This window comes from Trachypithecus francoisi, unplaced genomic scaffold (assembly GCF_009764315.1).
Source record: "Trachypithecus francoisi isolate TF-2019V2 unplaced genomic scaffold, Tfra_2.0 Lachesis_group18, whole genome shotgun sequence".
Classification (NCBI taxonomy): domain Eukaryota; kingdom Metazoa; phylum Chordata; class Mammalia; order Primates; family Cercopithecidae; genus Trachypithecus; species Trachypithecus francoisi.
This window is the reverse complement of record NW_022681463.1, coordinates 505,552-519,265: the sequence shown is the minus strand read 5'-3', so window position 1 is coordinate 519,265 and position 13,714 is coordinate 505,552. Positions and strand designations below refer to the sequence as shown.

Below are 13,714 nucleotides of genomic sequence, written 5' to 3'. Positions count from 1 at the left end.
CTTACAGACTTAGTCCCCTGAACACATAAGAATCTTTTGTTTTAAAATAATTTTTTCATCCTACAAAAATATACTTCTATCTTAGAAAAACCAGAAATTATAGAAAAGCACAAAGAAAATAAAATTGTCTACAATCCTATCATCCAGGAGTTATTACTGTAACATTTATAGCTTTCCAATTTTTCAGTGCACAGATACAAATTTTTATATACCATTGATATCAACCCATATATAGTTTTACATTCTACTTTTCCACTTTTACCTATGAAATAAAAAGAAATCTAAAAACAAGTGTGTTCTATTTAAATATACCATTTAAAGACTTAAGAAATACATAAAAATAAATTATCAAACAGCGTTGTTAGAGGTATTGCAAGAAATCAAATATTCCGGCTTTGACTGTACCTACAGTTATCAGCTTCCAAAGAACTAAAACTCAATAGGATATTTTCATCATTAAAAGATACCAAATAGTATAAGCTCTCCTTAATTTGGAAATCCTGTAGGAATATGAGATTACCATCATAAATATTAATCATACTACACTGGTCTGGCTCAAAGGTGCCAAATGAATAGAGACTCCTGGAGAATGATGAATAATTAAACATTGATTATACGTTAAGAGAGCAAAGTACTTCAACACATATCAACAAAGTATTTCTCCCTATTCATAGGGGAATTAAACATATCACTAAATGTCTAGGACTCACTTCTAAATATGTTTGCTCATTTTCAATATTTAATTATGGATTAAATCCCCTTAAAATGAAGTTACTCTCACATTGTGTTGTAATGAAGATAGCTAGGGAAGCAAGCCAAAAATAAAACTCCCAAGGGAGAACAGAGGACAGCTTCTTCCCAGGACAGAGAGAGGAAAGAAAAAACATGAAAGCAGCAAATCTGCCTGGTGGAGATCACCAGCTTTAGCTTTTCTTACCCTTGAAGAACGTTCTTATCTGCCTCCTTCAGACCGCTGGTCTCAGTGGGCATCCCAAGTGTACCCCCTAACTTACCCTCTACTGACCAGTCTCTTCAAGTGCTGCCTCTCTGGCCTTTGTCAAAGTCAGAGCTAGATATTTTTCTCTATCAGAGACAGTGGCTCTGACACTTAAGACAGCCGGAAACAAAAGCTGTACTAATTAATGTCAGTGAAATCGGATCAAAGTTGACTGATTGATAAAAGAATGCCATACTAAAATTCACAGGAATTTGCCCAGTACAAAATACAAATCTTAAGACTTCTAAGAGGTTAATACAACAATCCTTCACTTATCTAAGACCATAAAGAATTAAGTTAATATCTGTTAATTTTGTAAATGCAGCAAGCAAATATTTTTAATGAAACTTCCTATAAACTTTTCTTAAGGAATTATTTCTATGGCAATTATTATATGATATTATAGTTAAGTGACTCCTTGGAAGCGACCAGCACATAAGGGGCCTTCCCCCGGTGGCAGTGCGGTGCCAGGTCCCAGTGCCTGTTGGTTTACGTCTGCTTCACAGCTTTTCTCAGCCATCCTTTGTTGTTGTCTGTCCCTCACTGCTGCTGGCAATCTGACTGCCACTAACGTGTAGTTCTCAATGGATCATTTTCATTTGCTCACAAGTTAGAAACCAAATAAAATTTATTAAAATTACATCTAAAATAAATTATAAATAAAAACACTCCGCAGGACTCTTTTAGGAGTCCAATACAAGAATCCCGTTTAAATCAGTTAGAAAATCTGGGCTCTAACAGTCCAAGATTTCCTTCTTCAAATAACTGTGGTCAAAGCCCTTCATGTACCTTGACCTCAGCTTTCTCACCTATAATAAGGGCTACCACCCTCTGCCCTTCCTAATTTGCGTAATTGTCCTAAGGCTCAAATTGGATAATGCTTAAAAACACCATGTAATTACACCAGCTTACAAGAAGGTAAAGTAGCAGCTATATTTTTTATCATTATAAAAAATAACAACCACCTATTTTGCTTTTTTAAAATTCTATTCCTTGCCGGGCGCGGTGGCTCAAGCCTGTAATCCCAGCACTTTGGGAGGCCGAGACGGGTGGATCACGAGGTCAGGAGATCGAGACCATCCTGGCTAACATGGTGAAACCCCGTCTCTACTAAAAAATACAAAAAACTAGCCGGGCGAGGTGGCGGCGCCTGTGGTCCCAGCTACTCAGGAGGCTGAGGCAGGAGAATGGCGTAAACCTGGGAGGCGGAGCTTGCGGTGAGCTGAGATCCGGCCACTGCACTCTAGCCTGGGCGACAGAGCGAGACTCCGTCTCAAAAAAAAATAAAAATAAAATAAAATAAAATAAAATAAAATTCTATTCCTTGATGATGATCTACATTCTGCAAAATTAAAATTACTAAATGTGTTACACCACTTAAAAACGAGAGCTATAACTGAAGCTGTATCAATAATTAAAGCAATATAGCAGATGTTCAGTAAATGCTGTTTGGATTAATGAATCAATGTTTATTTCTATGCCCAGCACCATGTTAACACAACAGAAGTTGGAAAATAAATGATGTGTTCCCTATTTTTTGGTTGTTTATACATTTCTGCGAGAAAATTTTAATATGTCAAACAAGTAGAAGACCAATGCAATGAGGTGTCAAGGTTATTTTAAAAAGTCTAATTGTCTTCTTTCATTGAAGTACTGAAAATTCACAAGTTAATTCACTGGCTAACAATTTAAGTAACTCTTATCTTCACATTGAAAGTCTTATAGCAGTATTCTCATTTATTTCTAGCAAAAGCCATTAATTTCAAGCTAGTGAAAAAATGCCCTTCAGAGATAGCTTGCCTCACTCACCAGCTTACTGTCACAAGCCCAAGATACTCAAACACTAACTCCAGCTGACAAAATAAAATACCCTTGTTCAGAGAGAGGATTGTCTCTTATAATAGCCTGGCTCTTACCCCAGGAGCTTTATTACCAAGAATAAACTATATGAAAGGTTGCCATACATAAAGCAGACTTCCAGCTGCTCTTCTATGCAAACATCAATGAGACTTATGATAAGAGAGATTAACTTGGCTATCACATCCAGGGGCTGCCGTAGACAAGTGAATTTCTCACCCACTTCTCTCTATTATGGCAAAGAGGAAGAAAGGATACTTAAATGCTAAATTAAACAGCTTTAAAAGTGATTTAATGTATGCCTACTGCTTTCAAAGGAAATAAGACAAATATGAATTATATATTTAAATATAGATTAAAATTTTAACTTAAAATAAAAAAATTCTGCTACTTTCCTAGGAAGGCAAGTTTCCATATCCCTCCCAAGTTAGTATTGACAGCAGGTCCAACACTACTGCAAACTGAGACGAAATAACCATGGTAACCTTTATAATCATGGAAGGAAAACATCATAACTGCCCATAAGCTTGAAACAACATATTATTTAATAATCATACAGGCAAGAATTAACAAAGTACATCATTTTTTATACAAATTAGATATAATCTTTCCATAAAACTGTAGAGAACCAAGTCTTTAAGAAACTTCTGAAAGCATTTAAAGAAAGGCTAACGTGTTGGTTACCTGTATTTTTTAAAAACACGTACAAATTGGCAGAGTGTAGTGGCTCACACCTGTAATCCTAGCACTTTGGGAGGCTGAAGTGGGTAGATCACTTGAGGTCAGGAGTTCGAAACCAGCCTGGCGCAAATGGCAAAACCCCATCTCTACTAAAAATATAAAAATCAGCCGGGCATAGTGGCGGGCGCCTGTAGTCCCAGCTGCTCGGGAGGCTGAGGCGTGAGAATCGCTTGAACCCAGGAGGCGGAGGTTGTAGTGAGCTGAGATCATGCCAATGCACTCCAGCCTGGGTGACAGAGCGAGACTCTGTCTCAAAAAAAAAAAAAAACCACACACAAATTATTAGTTTTCACTCATAGCAAAAACATTTTATTCTGCTTTTCCATACTTAAAATATTGTTGGAGAGAAAAACACATGATTTACTATAGTTCACTTCCCAAGATTCTATGAAGAAAGCAGTGACAGACTACTAGGGAGAGAACACAAATACTTGCTGAATAGAAGTGAATATTATCACATTTATTTTACATATTATTGAACTAATGCCTAGAGAAGTTAATTTGTTAGGTTGGCAATAAATGGCAGAGCTGGGATTTAAACCCAAGTGTGAATCCAAAATCAGTGTTCTATTATACTACACTGCCTCTAAACCTGTATAAATGCAAACATGAGATGAGTACAGGGAAATGGATCATCAAAAATCAATTCTTGGCCGGGCGCGGTGGCTCAAGCCTGTAATCCCAGCACTTTGGGAGGCCGAGACGGGCGGATCACGAGGTCAGGAGATCGAGACCATCCTGGCTAACACAGTGAAACCCCGTCTCTACTAAAAATACAAAAACTAGCCGGGCGAGGTGGCGGGCGCCTGTAGTCCCAGCTACTCGGGAGGCTGAGGCAGGAGAATGGCGTAAACCCGGGAGGCGGAGCTTGCAGTGAGCTGAGATCCGGCCACTGCACTCCAGTCCGGGCGACAGAGCGAGACTCCGCCTCAAAAAAAAAAAAAAAAAAATCAATTCTTGGCTGGGCGTGGTGGGTCACACCTAAAAGGCTGAGACAGGAGGATCACCTTGAGGTCAGGAGCTCAAGGCAGCCTGGGCAACATAGTGAGACCTCACCTTTACAAAAGAATTTTAAAATTAGCCAGGTACAGTGGCACGGACCAATCATCCCAGCTGAAGTTGAGGTGAGAGGATCACTTGAGCGCAGGTGATCGAGGCAGCAGTGAGCTATGAACATGTCACTGCACTTTAGCCTAGGCGAGAGAGCGAGGCCCTGTTTCTAAAACAAAACAAACAAATGAAACCAATATGCTTCAAAAGCGAAGGGGGAAAAGCCAGACTACACACAGACAGTTTCTGGCCAATGACAGTCGATGGAAATGTCCCTCTAGAAGAGGTGTGAGGGGGAAATTAGTTACCTAATTTAATGGTTCATGAGGTCAACCCTTTCTTCATCATCTAAAAAACCTTCAGTTAATTTTCTCTACTTTTCAAATCTCTCTTAAAAATCACCTTTATAAAGAAAGTTTCTAGCCAATACTAAATCAATGTTCTGATCAGTTATCATTCTCCTTTCTTACAGAGGTTTTAATCATCTTGTTCACTGTCATTTATGTCTGAGACTAAGAAAATACTAAGTAAATTCTTGAACCACTTACAAATTCTTTTTTTTCTTTCTTTCTTTTTTTTTTTTATTTTTTGAGACACAAGCTCCGCCTCCCGGGTTTACGCCATTCTCCTGCCTCAGCCTCCCCAGTAGCTGGGACTACAGGCGCCCGCCTCGTCGCCCCGCTAGTTTTTTGTATTTTTTAGCAGATACGGGGTTTCACCGTGTTAGCCAGGATGGTCTCCATCTCCTGACCTCGTGATCCGCCCGTCTCGGCCTCCCAAAGTGCTGGGATTACAGGCTTGAGCCACCGCGCCCGGCACCACTTACAAATTCTTAACAGTCCAAGAAGAAGAGAGGATGATATACGAAAATGTCTGAACTTCATTTTTTAGGCCTTCCTAATGAGCTAGTTTCAAACTACTGGGCAAGGACAAATAGGGACAGTGTATGCATTTAACTTGTCATATAAAGTAGAGAATATTTTTCACATTTAATGTTTTTAATATAGTCGCCAAAATAAATTTCATCCTGCAATCCTGAAATTAAATTCTACTTCCCACTATTGATTTCCTACTATTATAGTAGTTCTCAGCCCTGGTATTAAAAATTTGACTTTAGGCCAGCCATGGTGGCTCACACCTGTGATCTTTGGGAGGCCAAAGCGGGCTGATTGCTTGAGCCTGGAAGTTCGAGACCAGCTTGGGCAACATAGCAAAACCCTGTCTCTACAAAAATACAAAAAAATAGCTCAGTGGGGTGGCGTGCATCTGTAGTCCCAGCTCCTCAGGAGGCTGAGGTAGAAGAATCACCTGAGCATGCTGAGGTCAAGGCTGCAGTAAGCCAAGACTGCACCACTGCACTCCATTGCCTAGGCAATAGAGCAAGACCCAGTCTCAAAAAAAAAAAAAAAAAAAGAAAGGAAGAAATTTGACTTTAAAAATATCTTTGGAGTCTTTCATGAAAATATTACATTTATACACTATTCTCAAAGTGTACACACTATGAAGAGAGCAAAATCCTATCTAACTGAACAGCTACATCTGTTCCAACCATTCTCAGAAGATCAGTTATTTCAGTGGCTCAAAAAAAATCCAACTGCCAGGTTGCAGTGGGACTAGTTTTTGCACTGGGTCAAATTACCCAAGGGGAAAGGAAGCAGAGAACTCAGTTCCCAAGTATGTGCTCATTCCTGAGAGAGGCAAGGAACTCTTGATCCTTTGCCTGTGCTGTCCCAGTACTAACAAGCTACTTGTAGGGGGTGAGGGCAGGCCGCATAAATTCTACCCCAATACCAAAACCCTGGCTGGAATGATCACCAAACAAACAAGGGAAAGGTATTAGTCATAAATAGATAGATCTCAGAGTTACTAGTAATGTTCCTCAAGTTTAAATCCTGTCTATCACAATGAGCTGGACTCTTTCACTGCAGCCGGTCAAAATGAAACAAGATGTTCTTATGTGAAATCTAAAATATGAAGTGCAACTTGATTCAGAGTATTAGGGGTAAAGATAATATTTCCAAGTAGCAGCCTCAGTTGCAAACCTTTTCTCTGCTAGTTTTATCTATATGTATCGACCACTTCTTTTTCCCCATGCTATCTATGATGACCACCATTGGATAATGCACATGGCCATTAGTGTGGAAGCAAATTCTAACAAAATTCATAGAAACGACAAGATTACCATTATACACCTCGCGCAAGCATCAGCATCTCATGAACAAAGCTGATAATATTTGGTATATTATATTTGGTATATTTGACTATTATGCTATATTAGATTATAATATTTCATAACAATTAAAATAAAGATTAATATTTATGGCAACATGGAAAATACAGAATCAAATGAGAAAGCAAGGTACACCACATCTATATTATGTATATGCATTAAAAAAGACTAGAAAAAAACCTAAACAAATGAAAATTGCCTGATAGCTTTTTCACTTGTTTTATGTAGATATCTATTACTCTTGCTATAATGTTATTTGTGTAACAGAAAATATAAATTGTTAAGATTTATAAATACAAATAGCACACTTAACCACAGTGGGATTACCACTACTTATCAACTGGCTGACTTCATGAAAAATGCTTTTACAGTCAATTGATTTATCTAAAGCTCATGACACACTGATCAGAAATGGAGACTATGTCTACTACCACAATTTACACTACATAGCTTCCCATGGCCAGGCACGGTGGCTCCTATCTGTAATCCCAGCATTTTGGAAGGCTGAGGCAAGAGAATCACTTGAGCCCAGGAATTCAAGACCAGCCTAGGCAACATAGTGAAACTTCGTCTCTACAAAAAAATTTTAAAAATTAGCCAGGAGTGGTGGCTTGTGCCTATAGTCCCAGTTACTCAGGAGATTAAGGTGGGAAGACTGGGCCCATGAGTTCAGGGCTGCAGTGAGCTGTGTTCGTAACACTGCACTCCACAGCCTGTGCAACAGAGCAAGTGAGACCCTGTCTCCAAAAAAAAAAAAAAAAAAAAAAAAAGCTTCCTACCCAGGTACAGCAGTCTGTACCTTAATCCCAGCTACTCAAGAGGCTGAGGTGGGAGGCGGAGGAATGGTTGCGCCCAGGAGACTGAGGCTGCAGTGAGCTATGCACCACTGTATCACACCCTGTCTCTTAAATTAAAAAAAAAAGGAGCTCCCCATAATTTTCACCTCAAAAATTTAATATGAACTCTTCTTAGGTGATTACTTTCAAGAAATATTCCCACTTCATAAAACAAAATCAAAATGACTTATAGAATGTAAAGATTCAAACATATATACTTTCAAATTTATTAGTTTTATACAAAAAACTAAATTTCATAATACTAAGATTAAGTAAAAGGTCCATAAAATTAGATTATCAGTCTCTAGAACGACACCATCCAGTATATCTGTCACTAACTACGTGTGGCTATTTGAATTTAAATAAAAATTTTAAAAATTAGAAAATTCAGTTCTTCAGTCACCCTAGCCACATTTCACATGACCAACTGCCGCAAGTGGCCAGTGTAGCGGCTGGCTACATATCAGGAAGCGCAGACATCCAACACTTCTTTCAACACAGTAAGTTGTACTGGACAGCACTACTCTTGAGGAAATTTGCCACAAAAACGGCATAAAACTTAACATCACACAATCAAAAATCAAGATGTAAATAAAAATGTTCTGTGCCGGGCGCGGTGGCTCAAGCCTGTAATCCCAGCACTTTGGGAGGCCGAGGCGGGTGGATCACGAGGTCAGGAGATCGAGACCATCCTGGCTAACACGGTGAAACCCCGTCTCTACTAAAAATACAAAAAACTAGCCGGGCGAGGTGGCGGCGCCTGTAGTCCCAGCTACTCGGAGGCTGAGGCAGGAGAATGGCGTAAACCCGGGAGGCGGAGCTTGCAGTGAACCGAGATCGCACCCCTCACTCCAGCCTGGCCGACACAGCGAGATTCCGTCTCAAAAAAAAAAAAAAATGTTCTGTATCTTGACATGGTAGGAGTTTACTGGTATACACAACTGTCACAACTTAACAAGGTGTGCATTTTAGACATAGTAATGCATGTAAATTACTTCTCAATAAAGTTAAGGAAAAAAAAGAACAAACACATGACCACTGATTAATTTCTAAGGAAAACAAAAAACACTTAGGACATACATAGTAAGTTCCAAAGTCCTGACCAGCTTGCTTACAGATTCCGTGGCTCTAGACTCCTGGGGTATCAGTCTGCGGTCCTAAGCAGAGTGGAAGCAGATGGCTGGGACAGTGAGGTGAGCGCATAGCTAGCTGTGTGCAGTGAAAAGTGGTGGACACGAAGGCAGCAGAAAAGAGATCCAAGATATTGTGGAAAGCAAGGGACAATGTATGTGGCCCTCCTAAAATGCACCACTGCATCTCAACCTCAAAGCATCAACTACACGGTGAAAATCACATCCACTAACGGAGGGGCCACTGAAGACAAAAGGAATTAACAAACAGTTATATGGCATATAGCCTCACACAGATATCTTTAAAATGGTTTAAAAATGTGTTAAGGTAATAAGCTACCCAAAATACTTAAAGATTTAATATCCGAGACTCAGAACAGCCAAGTATTACCAATCTCAATTCTATATGAGTGAAATATCATTCAGGTGATAAAAGCTGATAGGATAAACCAAGAATCACAGCTAATCATCAACAGCAACCGCAGCTCCTCCTGCCTCAGAGTGATTACAATCAAACAGCCACTCTCCAGGCACAACTCCCGCTCTCTAAAAGGTGGATGGGAGAGTGGAGAGGGTGGGGGAACCATGCTTCCCAAAGTCATTCAGCCAAGAACAGTGATCCCTAATTTGTTCAGTTGACAGTAACTGCTAAAGTCCAATGGCCTATTAAGACAGCAACTTTTAATTATTTTTGTTATGTCATGTATTTTCTATTTTATTCAAACACTTTCGTAATCACTAGTAGCTATCAAAGGTTTATTAGAAATGGCAAAACAAAGTTCAATAGAAATGGTTAACGATATTATGGCATATTAGCTTATAATATTTTATAACAATTAAAATCATGATTATGAATATTTATGGCAACATGGAAAATACAGAACCAAACAAAAAAGCAAAGTACACCACATTTATATTATGTACATATATTTAAAAAGACTAGGCCAGGCGTGGTGGCTCACACCTGTAACACCAGCACTTTGGGAGGCCAAGGCTGGCGGATCACCTGAGGTCGGGAGTTTGAGACCATCCTGACCAACGTGGAGAAACCCTGTCTCTACTAAAAATACAAAATTAGCCAGGCATGGTGGCACATGCCTGTAATCCCAGCTACTCTGGAGGCTGAGACAGGAGAACTGCTTGAACCCAGGAGGCAGAGGTTGCCATGAGCCAAGATTGAGAAATTACACTCCAGCCTGGACAACAAGAGCAAAACTCTGTCTCAAAAAAAAAAAAGGACTAGAACAAAACCTGAACAAATGAAAATTGCTTGACTGATAGCTTTTTCACTTTTTTGTTTATGTAGATATCCATTACTCTTGCTATAATGCTATTCGTGTAACAGAAAATATAAATTGTTAATATTTATAAATACAAACAGCACACTTACCACAGTGGGATTGCCACTACTAATCAACTGGCTGACTTCATGAAAAATGCTTTTGCAGTCAATTGATTTATCTAATGATCCTCTTTTTACAATTACTGCTACTGCTAGTAGAATCTGTTCCCGAACATACTTTTGAAGGCTGTAAAACATAAAAATCATTATGAAAAATTTACCTAAATCTAATACAAGAATACTTCCAAACTTCTCTCTATGCCTGTAGCTACTAATAACATTGCTTACATGTGAGAGTAGCAGAGCCAAATGGTTATGTACAGACTCCAAAGCCAGGAGGCCTGGGTTCAATCCCAGGCTCCACTGTGGACGGGCTGTATGACCCTGGGCAAGACAGTTAGCATTCAGGGCCTTGGTTTTCTCATCTGTAAAATGAGAATAACACTGCTAGTGTTATTATAAGGGTTAAATGTTCCTAGCGCTGTGCCCAGTACATACTAAGCACTATACAAGTGTTATTTGCTCCAGGAAGTATTCAACAGATGTAAGTCAGCTCCCTGTTAAATATTTGTAGGGAAAAAAATCACTAAGATTAAGATTCCACTAGTTTGGAGATAAATTCTGATCTAACCTACATCTACAACCACTAATCTATCCTAAATCCCATTTCCTTTTAATGTTTAAAGGCAACATACTAGCTATCCAAGATACATCATTATGGAAACATGAAATTGTAAAACACACACATTCAAAACGTTCATATCTAGGTTCTGTTCCTCCATGTGATGAAAGAAGCACCCATCCCAAGTGGAGGCATTTTACCAAGCCCATTTGACCACAAGGGCACAGAAACTTAATTGCCTTTTCACAATCTTTTCTGAAAGATACGGATCAGAAAACATACTCCCAAACTTTATAATCTAGCCTCTAGAATCCCACAAAGATATACCCACCATGTGCCCCTGGAATAAACTCAAACCCCTTAACATGGCTTATAAGCAGTGGGAACCATTCCAGCTTTCCTGGGACAGCCTCAATTTACCTGTTGCCCCAAATAATTATTAACAGTTCTTTATTTCACTCTCCAAAGTGTCCCAGTTTGGACACCCACCTACAGCCACTGGTGGCTGCTCCTCTCCTTGACGTCTGCCCTTCCACACACACTCACAACTGCAGACATATTGACCTTTCACTTCCTCACTCCACACTCGTGCACTTGCAGGCCTCTGAACTTCTATTCCCTCTCCAAGATTGTGATGTCACTTTCTCCAGAAAGTTATTACTAAGAGTTCCCACGGCACCCTCACATGACATGACATATCTGTTACTACTGGTTCACTAGCTCGCAGATCAGCCGCCCATTCTATGCATACTAGCATATGCAAAGCACACTGCCTGCTGCATAACATGCATTTATTAGATATTGATACAGATGAATAAACATGTCTCCCTATCGTCAAGACTGAAGTGAAAAAACATTCCTTCAAAACATACACTTGAACCATTCATCTTTCATTCATTAAGCAAATAAACGCAGAGATCCTACTATGTGTAAGAATATCAGTTGGCCAAAGGGAATTTCTGTACTTTTAAGAGGACAGAATAGTTTCATAGGCACTGACTACTACTAGAAAACATACATAAAGCTGAAGACTATGACTACAAACATACACAAAGATAGTTTTAAATATCTCTATTGGCAAGAATTAAAATTTTTAGGAGAATGAATAATAGCTACCATTTATTGAATGCTTACTATACACAAGAATTTATATGAACTAGTTTCACAAGTATTAACACATCTAATCCTCATGATAATACTACTATTATTCACTCCATTTAAAAATCAAATCAGAAGGCCAGGAGTGGTGGCTCACACCTGTAATCCCAGCACTTTGGGAAGCCAAGGTGGGAGGATCACGAGGTCAGAAGATAGAGACTATCCTGGCTAACACGGTGAAACCCTGTCTCTCCTACAAAAATACAAAAAAAAATTAGCTGGGCCTGGTGGTGGGCACCTGTAGTCCCAGCTACTCAGGAGACTGAGGCAGGAGAACTGCATGAACCCGCGAGGCAGAGCTTGCAGTGAGCCGAGATTGTGCCACTGCACTCCAGCCTGGGCAACAGAGCAAGACTCCGTCTCAAAAACAAACAAAAAAATCAAATCAGGAAATTAATGCACAAAGAAGTAATCTGCCCAGTGTTGCAGAGTTAAGTGGCAGAAGTACGGTGCAAATCCCTTTCTGGACCACTATGCTACACTTGCCTCTTTAATAAAGGGCATTGTGCATTTCACTCTATACAAATTTTATTTCAATTAAGAGGAAAACAAAAAAAAGAAAAAATTATGTGCACATAATGGGAAGTACACATTATTTATGTAATAGTTTACTACACAGCCTACAGAATTCTACCTATGCAGTATGCCAAAAACGTTTCACTTGACTCTAATCCACACTGTAGGGCATTCTACAAGATACACATATCTGTGTCATGAAAGGCAAAAAAGAGCACACAACTATTCTAGATTACAAGAGACATGACAACTAAATACGTTGTATCATCTCTGCCTCACCTAGATTAAAAAATAACCTACTGTACCTAAATAAAGCAAGTATTAATAGATCTGAAGCGACAGATAGACTGCAATACAAAAACAAAAAACCTAGAAAAAGGAAAAAGGATATAAATATTATTCAGACAATCGGGACACCCAGCACACGGAATCAGAATTGTTAGATCATGTAGACACATCAACTGTATCAAGAGTATTGAGATTACGCTTTCAGAAGAGACATGTTCAAAGACGTTAAGGCTACAGTATCATGCCGTCTGTGGCACTCTCAAATAGTGAAGGGTAAAAAATGTATATATACATGAGAGAGAAATAAAAAATGTGACAAAATGTTAACTGAGCCTCTACTAGAAACAGGTTGTGTGTCTTCATTATACTGTTCTTTCCACTTTGCTGAAAGTTTGCCACCACACTCCGGCCTGGTCAACACAGTGAGACTCTGTCTCTTAAAAAAAAGTTTGAGATAAAAAATACATATGTAAGCCGAACGTAGTGGCTCATGCCTGTAATCTCAGCACTTTGGGAGGCCGAGGAAGGCGGATCACAAGGTCACAAGTTCGAGACCAGCCTGACCAACATGGTGAAATCCTATCTCTACTAAAAATGCAAAAAATTAGCCAGGCATGGTGGTATGTGCTTGTAATCCCAGCTACTCGGGAGGCTGAGGCAGTAGAACTGCTGGAACCCAGGAGGCGGAGGTTGCAGTGAGCCAAGTTCGCGCCATTGCACTCTAGCCTGGGCGACAAAACAAGACTTTGTCTCGAGAAAAAACAAAAAAATTGGCCGGGCGCGGTGGCTCAAGCCTGTAATCCCAGCACTTTGGGAGGCCGAGACGGGCGGATCACGAGGTCAGGAGATCGAGACCATCCTGACTAACACGGTGAAACCCCGTCTCTACTAAAAAAATACAAAAAACTAGCCGGGCGAGGTGGCGGGCGCCTGTAGTCCCAGCTACT

At 39.7% G+C, this 13,714-nt stretch overlaps 1 protein-coding gene across 8 annotated transcripts in view; it reads right to left on the bottom strand.

The window, feature by feature from the left end:
• XPO4 (exportin 4) overlaps nucleotides 1-13,714 on the bottom strand; it is a 117,480-nt gene that overhangs the window by 66,014 nt on the left and 37,752 nt on the right. For 5 of the 8 annotated variants that reach the window (XR_004428872.1, XM_033177014.1, XM_033177017.1 and 2 more), the window contains one exon: nucleotides 10,232-10,370. The exons of 2 other annotated variants lie outside the window; for them this stretch is intronic. Coding sequence is in view for 4 of the 6 variants with exons in the window: in XM_033177014.1 (XP_033032905.1) it covers nucleotides 10,232-10,370 (139 nt within the window). In the remaining 2 variants the exon portion in view is untranslated. Of the gene's footprint in view, nucleotides 1-10,231; nucleotides 10,371-11,294; nucleotides 11,390-13,714 lie in introns of those variants that run through there. One more of the 8 variants, XM_033177019.1, reaches the window with a different exon arrangement.